Source organism: Oncorhynchus kisutch, linkage group LG1 (genome assembly GCF_002021735.2).
Source record: "Oncorhynchus kisutch isolate 150728-3 linkage group LG1, Okis_V2, whole genome shotgun sequence".
Classification (NCBI taxonomy): Eukaryota; Metazoa; Chordata; class Actinopteri; order Salmoniformes; family Salmonidae; genus Oncorhynchus; species Oncorhynchus kisutch.
The window spans coordinates 10,822,809-10,832,918 of NC_034174.2; the positions used below are offsets into that span (position 1 = coordinate 10,822,809).

A 10,110-nucleotide genomic window follows, 5' to 3' on the forward strand; every position below is an offset into this window, starting at 1 on the left:
CTTACATCTTCCCGCAGCTATGGTGTGTGGGACACTCCCACCAATCTACCACCAACACTTACATCTTCCCGCAGCTATGGTGTGTAGGACACTCCCACCAATCTACCACCAACACTTACATCTTCCCACCAATCTACCACCAACACTTACATCTTCCCACCAATCTACCACCAACACTTACATCTTCCCACCAATCTACCACCAAGCACCACCGTGCTTCTACACCTGCATTGCTTGCTGTTTGGGGTTTTAGGCTGGGTTTCTGTACAGCACTTTGAGATATCAGCTGATGTACGAAGGGCTATATAAATAAATTTGATTTGATTTGATTTGAACACTTACGTCCCTTTGCACAGCTTTTCTCTCTTACTGTTTACTCATCAGACAGACTATAGTCTGTATGCAAGGTTAAATCAAAAGCTAGGATGTACTCATGTAAAGGTTGACAACAAGATCATTGTAATGGCAAGTGGATTAATGAAATATCTTCCTCCATGGCAGATCCCTAACTTCCTGATGAGCCAGGTGCGTAAGCTGAATGAGAACAGTAACCGAAGGTACCAGTTCTACGATCGTCGCATCAAGAACCTGCTGAGGAAAATTCACCAGGACCGCAAGGATAAACCTGACAAGAACTCCTCCGAGGTAGCTGTTTTTCTAGAAACTACTAATACTTTTGTAACTTGCACTTACACTCGGACTTGTTTTCTCTCACTGGCTCTAATTTAGCATCTATTTTGATAGCATCTATTTCTCTCTCCTCTCCCCTGTTCCCCCCCACCCCCCCACCCCCACCAGCCATGTCGTACAGTAAAGATCCAGGTGGGAGAACTGATGAGCAGCACCATGGAGGTCAAGGTCAACATAAACTCCAGAGCATCAGACCTACTGGCTCAGTTCCACAGGCATCTCCACAGCTCTGACAACACCAAGGGCCTGCTCAAGAGGTACAGTACACTACAATCAATCAATCAATCCTTTTACCCAGCTGATCAGGGAAAACTCTGTCCTAGTGGTGATCTCTAAGCACACAGTAAAACCACTGAATCGCTGTCCTAGTGGTGACCTCTAAGCACACAGTAAAACCACTGAATCCCTGTCCTAGTGGTGACCTCTAAGCACACAGTAAAACCACTGATTCCCTGTCATAGTGGTGACCTCTAAGCACACAGTAAAACCACTGATTCACTGTCCTAGTGGTGACCTCTAAGCACACAGTAAAACCACTGATTCACTGTCCTAGTGGTGATCTATCACAGTGCCATCCGTTTCGTCACTAAAGCACCTTATACCACCCACCACTGCGACTTGTATGCTCTAGTCGGCTGGCCCTCGCTACATATTCGTCGCCAGACCCACTGGCTCCAGGTCATCTACAAGTCCATGCTAGGTAAAGCTCCGCCTTATCTCAGCTCACTGGTCACGATGGCAACACCCATCCGTAGCACGCGCTCCAGCAGGTGTATCTCACTGATCATCCCTAAAGCCAACACCTCATTTGGCCGCCTTTCGTTCCAGTACTCTGCTGCCTGTGACTGGAACGAATTGCAAAAATCGCTGAAGTTGGAGACTTTTATCTCCCTCACCAACTTCAAACATCAGCTATCTGAGCAGCTAACCGATCGCTGCAGCTGTACATAGTCTATTGGTAAATAGCCCACCCTTTTTCACCTACCTCATCCCCATACTGTTTTTATTTATTTACTTTTCTGCTCTTTTGCACACCAATATCTCTACCTGTACATGACCATCTGATCATTCATCACTCCAGTGTTAATCTGCAAAATTGTAATTATTTGCCTACCTCCTCATGCCTTTTGCACACATTGTATATAGACTCCCCCTTTGGTTTCTACTGTGTTATTGACTTGTTAATTGTTTACTCCATGTGTAACTCTTTGTTGTCTGCTCACACTGCTATGCTTTATCTTGGCCAGGTTGCAGTTGCAAATGAGAACTTGTTCTCAACTAGCCTACCTGGTTAAATAAAGGTGAAATAAAAAAATCTCTAAGCACACAGTAAAACCACTGAATCCCTGTCCTAGTGGTGACTTCTAAGCATACAGTAAAACCACTGATTCACTGTCCTAGTGGTGATCTCTAAGCATACAGTAAAACCACTGAATCCCTGTCCTAGTGGTGACCTCTAAGCATACAGTAAAACCACTGATTCACTGTCCTAGTGGTGATCTCTAAGCACACAGTAAAACCACTGATTCACTGTCCTAGCAGTGATCTCTAAGCACACAGTAAAACCACTGAATCCCTGTCCTAGTGGTGACCTCTAAGCATACAGTAAAACCACTGATTCACTGTCCTAGTGGTGATCTCTAAGCATACAGTAAAACCACTGAATCCCTGTCCTAGTGGTGATCTCTAAGCATACAGTAAAACCACTGATTCACTGTCCTAGTGGTGATCTCTAAGCATACAGTAAAACCACTGAATCCCTGTCCTAGTGGTGATCTCTAAGCATACAGTAAAACCACTGATTCACTCTCCTAGTGGTGATCTCTAAGCACACAGTAAAACCACTGAATCCCTGTCCTAGTGGTGACCTCTAAGCACACAGTAAACCCACTGCATAGAAAACCTTGCTTCAGAAATGCTACGTTGGCATTTCACTGAGCAGAAATTGAGAATGCTGAAGTTGACCGAATACATTGAATGAATAACAAGTCTGCCTGTTCTTTATCACAGGAACGGTTTGGTGAATGATTTGGGATCATACCTGGACTGTGCCATGTATGAAGTGGGAGGAAATATTGGTAGGTACCACAACACAAGCCTCCACCCCATACCCAGTCTATCTACCAGCCTCCACCCCATACCCAGACTATCTACCAGCCTCCACCCCATACCCAGTCTATCTATCAGCCTCCACCCCATACCCAGTCTATCCACCAGCCTCCACCCCATACCCAGTCTATCCACCAGACTCCACCCCATACCCATACCAGACATGGGTTCAAATACTATTTGAAATCTTTGAAATCTGTTTTGTTTTCTTTCCATTCTTTCTCATGCTATTTAATTGCATCAGGCTCAATCAAGCACAGTTCAAAATGCTTTGAAATAGACGTTGAATCCCGGTTTGCTATCTAATCAGGCTGAGAGCCACATTAGAAGGTTACATGAGTGACTCTGACATGTGCATGTCTTTCTGCTGATTGAACTTATTACGCTGGCCAGGCCTTACGCAATGAACTGGAGAGTGAGGGGGGCTGAGAGAGGGGTAGGGGGAGTGGGTGAGAGAGGGGTAGAGGGGGGGTGAGATAGGGGAGAGAGAGAGAGGGAAACAGGGGATAGAGAAGGAGAGAGAGGGAGGGGGAGAAGGAGAGAGAGGGGGGGAAGAGTGGGGGAGAGAAAGAGCGAGAGGGGGAGAAAGAGAGAGAGCATGAGAGCATGAGAGAGGGGGGAGAGGGGGGGGAACGAGAGGGGGGAGAGAGAGGGGGAGAGAGAGGGGGGAGAGAGAGGGGGGAGCGAGAGGGAGAGAGGGGCATAGGGAGAGAGGGGGGATAGAGAAAGAAGGAGAGCGGGGGAGAGAAAGAGAGGGGAGCTTGAGAGAGGAAGAGAGAGGGGGGAGAGAAAGAGAGAGGGCGAGAGAGGAAGAGAAGGGGGAGGGGAGAGGGAGAGAAAGAGGGGGGGGGGGAGCCAAAGGTGTGCATCTGAAGTTATCAGAGCAGACAAATGCTTCCACATGTAGCTACTGCACTGTTATGTACTGGACCCAATCATTCACACGCCACTCATAATGTACGTGCATTCACGGACCAAAAACAAGGCAGAGTTTAAGTTTTTAGTTTCAAACTGTTTTCAATATCTCAATCGCAGAAGAGATTTTATCTGAATGAGAATAACCTGTATAAAAACATGTTCAATTACAAAATCTGTCCGTCAGTATTGACTCTGCCTTGTGTTGTTCTATTCTGTCCTGTAGGTGAGCACTGCTTGGACCCAGAGACCCATCTCCTGGACCTGTACAACAACAACCCCAGTGGAGAGTGGGTCATCAAACACAAACCGCTGACCACCAGTAAGGGACTGCAGATATAAGACAGTCGCAGGAGGAGGGAGAGACCAGCAGGGGGCTCCAAGAGCCAGCCAGAGGAGGAGGGAGAGACCAGCAGGGGGCTCCAAGAGCCAGCCAGAGGAGGAGGGAGACCAGGTGGAGTAGAGGAGAAGAGGATGCTGCCACCACAAACCACCTCAAGGCTGAGCCCTCTCTCTGCCCATTGCGGAGGAGACCAGACTAGGAGAAGTAAAGCAGCTACTGCGGAAAAACACCCTACCTCCAGACTTCAGGTGGAGGAGTGGCTGAGCTTGTGTCTCAGTCTGCTTCCTGGCTTGTCAGCTAAGCTCTCAGGCTCTCAGCCAATCACTTCCCAGCATCCGCAGAAGCCCAGATGGGAATCTGATGCAGCTGCCTCCGAGTCTCTCTTTCTTTCTCTCCCACTCTCTCTCCATTCCTTCTACTCATGCCATTTGATCACAAAGTAATAAGAGAGGCACATGCACAGTATATCTCTTTTCCTTGTTTATCTATTTCTTTAATGTCACACAGAGGGAAAGTCAGGTACTCTGATGAACTGATGTAAGGGACAGGGACTCTTAGGTCCCTGTCCCTGATGGCTCTTGGCCTCTGATGGCTCTATAAGAGGCCCTAAACACAGGGGACAGAGGGCATAGTTCTCTCTAAGGGATCAAAGGTCAACCTCTAAGACATGATTACAGTACCCCTAAAGGGAACTGTTGTTTAAGACAGTGAAGCTGGACTTCAACCTTTCTGTTTGTTTTTTTGTTTTTGAAGGATTTTATGAAGTATTGAATATCACGATGGATTGACTATTTATAACTGATTGGATGTATCTGTATGTAGTCATTAATGTTCTCCTTGGAAATGGTTGAAAAGGTGTTTCTGATCGTAACATAACAGTCATGTAAGCTCACCCACTCTTTTCGGGGACTCTTTTCAGACAGTCTTCTTATTCTTGTTAAATGTTTTGATCAGTTGTACTTTGCTGCGGTTCTGCATATTTATTCTCTCATCCTATTACCCATGTGTCATCACTTCTTCAGAGTACACTTTTATATGAAATCTATGAATAGTGTTTACACGTTTTGAGGAAGCTTGGACATTGCACCATCACATCAATATAAAGTATACACATGTTCTACATGACAGCCTATCATGAATTTACACATCTACAACCTACCATGAATTTACACATCTACAACCTACCATGAATGTACACATCTACAACCTACCATGAATTTACACATCTACGACCTACCATGAATTTACACATCTACGACCTACCATGAATTTACACATCTACAACCTACCATGAATATACACATCTACAACCTACCATGAATTTACACATCTACGACCTACCATGAATTTACACATCTACAACCTACCATGAATTTACACATCTACAACCTACCATGAATTTACACATCTACAACCTAACATGAATTTACACATCTACAAACTATCCTGAATTTACACATCTACAACCTGCCATGAATTTACACATCTACAACCTACCATGAATTTACACATCTAGAACCTACCATGAATTTACACATCTACAACCTACCATGAATTTACACATCTACAAACTATCCTGAATTTACACATCTACAACCTACCATGAATTTACACATCTACAACCTAACATGAATTTACACATCTACAACCTACCATGAATTTACACATCTACAACCTACCATGAATTTATACATCTACAACCTACCATGAATTTACACATCTACAACCTACCATGAATTTACACATCTACAACCTACCATGAATTTACACATCTACAACCTACCATGAATTTACACATCTACAACCTACCATGAATTTACACATCTACGACCTACCATGAATTTGCACATCTACAACCTACCATGAATTTACACATCTACAACCTACCATGGATTTACACATCTACAACCTTCCGTGAATTTACACATCTACAACCTACCATGAATTTACACATCTACAACCTACCATGAATTTACACATCTACAAACTATCCTGAATTTACACATCTACAACCTACCATGAATTTACACATCTACAACCTACCATGAATTTACACATCTACAACCTACCATGAATTTACACATCTACAACCTACCATGAATTTATACATCTACAACCTACCATGAATTTACACATCTACAACCTACCATGAATTTACACATCTACAACCTACCATGAATTTACACATCTACAACCTACCATGAATTTACACATCTACAACCTACCATGTATGTTACTCTTCTGATGACACTCAGACATCACAGATGCAACCAACAACACATGTATTTACACATCTACATCCTACCATGAATTTACATATCTACAACCTACCATGAATGTATGTTTAGCTACCAGTCTCCTCAGGAGTGACAACAAGAATGTAACAAACTGCATAGATCTCATCTCAGTCACAGCAGTCATTGGTTCAGTCATTTGTTCAGTCATTGCTCAGTACAGAGTCAGAGCCACAGCCTTCTGTTCTATTGTGCTGCCATTTTAGGAGAGAGAACCGAGCAGCAGTGTAATGACAGCCAGCATCCATCACACAGTGTAATTCCCTGTCTGTCACACGACCTACTGATGCATCGTCACGGTGTATTGGTTCATGTATTGGTTCATGCAGTGGTTCATGTATTGGTTCATGCATTGGTTCATGCATTGGTTCATGTATTGGTTCATGTATTGGTTCATGCAGTGGTTCATGTATTGGTTCATGTATTGGTTCATGTATTGGTTCATGCAGTGGTTCATGTATTGGTTCATGCAGTGGTTCATGTATTGGTTCATGCAGTGGTTCATGTATTGGTTCATGCAGTGGTTCATGTATTGGTTCATGTATTGGTTCATGCAGTGGTTCATGTATTGGTTCATGCAGTGGTTCATATATTGGTTTATGCAGTGGTTCATGTATTGGATCATGCAGTGGTTCATGCAGTGGTTCATGTATTGGTTCATGCAGTGGTTCATGTATTGGTTCATGCAGTGGTTCATGCAGTGGTTCATGCAGTGGTTCATGCAGTGGTTCATGTATTGGTTCATGCAGTGGTTCATGTATTGGTTCATGCAGTGGTTCATGTATTGGTTCATGCAGTGGTTCATGTATTGGTTCATGCAGTGGTTCATGCAGTGGTTCATGTATTGGTTCATGCAGTGGTTCATGCAGTGGTTCATGCAGTGGCTCATACAGTGGTTCATGCAGTGGCTCATGCAGTGGTTCATGCAGTGGTTCATGCAGTGGTTCATGCAGTGGTTCATGTATTGGTTCATGCATTCCATGAACATTACCACAGAGGAGTCAGTTCTTCTGGTTGATAGAGAGGGTAATATCTGGGTGTTCTACGGATGTTATTATCTCTGTGTGTGTGTGTGTGTGTGTGTGTGTGTGTGTGTGTTGTGTGTGTGTGTGTGTGTGTGTGTGTGTGCGTGCGTGCGTGCGTGTACGTGTGTGCGTGCGTGTGTGTGTGTGCTTGCTTGCTTGCTTCATTACACAAGCCCAATTGGGTTGAGTCCTGAGTCCATGGCACAGTTCAGTACCCCGGTACAAAGCACTGATGGAACACACACACACACACACAGCCTTCTGCTGACGTTAATCAGTGGAACTAGGTCACCTCTAAAGCTCTGTTCTCCCTCAGGGGAAGTAGTGACACTATACACCCCAGTCCACAGTACATGAGTAGATATTGATGCAAACACACACATGCAAACAGCTGATCAATAACATGGGCCACATGTACAGCATGTGGAGAACTGACATATTGGAATGTTTAATGTTCCGGGACGTGACGTCATAATGGAGAACTGACATATTGGAATGTTTAATGTTCCGGGACGTGACGTCATAATGGAGAACTGACATATTGGAATGTTTAATGTTCCGGGACGTGACGTCATAATGGAGAACTGACATATTGGAATGTTTAATGTTCCGGGACGTGACGTCATAAACACATGTGTGTGTCAAGATCTGAGGACTCGACATGAGGAGTAATGGAAAATAGAGACATGTATTTTACTGTAATGACCCGAGTAGACTGAATGTCTTCAATGAATGGACTTTACTTTGTAATAATGTACTCACAATCAAATGCTCTGAAAGACATTTACCCTACTGTAGGTTACAATGCTAGTTCAGTATATATGGTTTAGAACCAAAACCCTATATGGAATTACTGCACGCAGTAGGTGTATTTGTACTGTTTACTAAAGCAATTATTTTCTACTCTTGTCAAGTGAAAGTCATTTAGGTAGGCCTGGTGCAAATATCTTTTGTATAAATGTTTTTTTTTTAAAGATTTGTCAATAAATGTGAAAATAATATTGTGAACTGTTTGTTATTTCACATATATTGAATTTACAGAAATACTATGTAAAGACTATGGAATTTCTACATGAAATCAAATGTTATTGGTCACATACACATGGTTAGCAGATGTTAATGTGAGTGTAGCTAAGTGCTTGTGCTTCTAGTTCCGACAGTGTAGTAATATCTAACAAGTAATCTAATAATTCCCCAACAACTACCTGATACACACAAATCTAAGTAAAGGAATGGAATAAGAATATATACATATAAATATATGGATGAGCAATGACAGAGTGGCATCGGCAAGATGCAATACATGGCATTAAACGCAGTATATACATATGAGATTGTCACGACTTCGGCCGAAGTTGGCCCCTCTCCTCCTTCAGCCGGCGTTCGGCGGTCGACGTCACCGGCTTTCTAGACACCACCGATCTACGTTTCATTTTCATTTTGTTTTGTCTTGATCATACACACCTGGTTTCTATTCCATTAATTATGTTCCTTATTTAACCCTCTGATTTCCCTCTCTGTTTTGTGCGTTATTGTCTGTCATGTGGGTTCTCGTTGTTCGTGCTTGAGATTATTGTATTTGTACCTTGTTGGAATCTTACTTATTTTGGAGTAAATTATGGATGATTACTCAGAACTGTGTCCTGCGCCTGTCTCTGCATTTTTCCTTTTACCAACGTCCTCACAGAGATGAGTAATGTAAGATATGTAAACATTATTAACCTCTCTGGGATATTCGGGACGGTAGCGTCCCACCTCAACAACAGCCAGTGAAAGTGCAGGGCGACAAATTCAAAACAACAGAAATCTCATAATTAAAATTCCTCAAGCATACAAGTATTTTACACTATTTTAAAGATACACTTCTCGTTAATCCAGCCACAGTGTCTGATTTCAAAAAGGCTTCACGGCGAAAGCACATCAAACGATTATGTTAGGTAAGCACCTAGTCACAGAAAAACAGCCAATTTTTCCAGCCAAAGAGAGGAGTCACAAAAGGCAGAAATATAGATACAATTATTCACTAACCTTTGATGATCATCAGATGACACTCATAGGACTTCATGTTACACAATACATGTATGTTTTGTTCGATAAAGTTCATATTTATATCCAAAAATCTCAGTATACATTGGCGCGTTATGTTCAGTAGTTCCAAAACATCCAGTGATTTTGTAGAGAGCCACATCAATTTACAGAAATACTCATCATAAATGTTGATGAAAATACAAGTGTTATACATGGAACTTTAGATCAACTTCTCCTTAATGTAATCGCAACCATGCAATAATCTGAGTACAGCGCTCAGACAACAAAACAGCCAAACAGATATCCGCCATGTTGTGCAGTCAACAGAAGTCAGATATAGCATTATAAATATTCACTTACCTTTGATGATCTTCATCAGAATGCACTCCCAGGAATCCCAGTTCCACAATAAATGTTTGATTTGTTCGATAAAGTCCCTCATTTATGTCCAAATACCTCCTTTTTGTTTGCGCGTTTAGTATACAATCCAAAATCACGGCGTGCAGGCAAGTCCATGCGAAAGTTCAGATAAAAGTTATATTACAGTTCGTAGAAACATGTTAAACGAAGTATAGAATCAATCTGTATGATGTTTTTATCATAAATCGTCAATAATGTTCCAACCGGAGAATTCCTTTGTCTGTAAAATTGCAATGGAACGCAAGCTAACTATCGTGGTCAGCGTGGTTAGCTAATGGCACTCTGC

The 10,110-nt window shown here is 42.7% G+C and overlaps 1 protein-coding gene across 1 annotated transcript in view; it reads left to right on the plus strand.

The window, feature by feature from the left end:
• The window catches only part of LOC109879241 (rho GTPase-activating protein 40), a 43,946-nt gene extending 35,571 nt beyond the window's left edge, over positions 1–8,375 (plus strand). Inside the window, exons 12-15 of the mRNA XM_031826009.1 lie at positions 502–645; positions 799–947; positions 2,701–2,768; positions 3,941–8,375. Of these exons, the coding sequence (XP_031681869.1) occupies positions 502–645; positions 799–947; positions 2,701–2,768; positions 3,941–4,056 (477 nt within the window). The 3' untranslated portion in view covers positions 4,057–8,375. The remainder of the gene's footprint in view (positions 1–501; positions 646–798; positions 948–2,700; positions 2,769–3,940) is intronic.
• Positions 8,376–10,110: the final 1,735 nt, after the last annotated feature.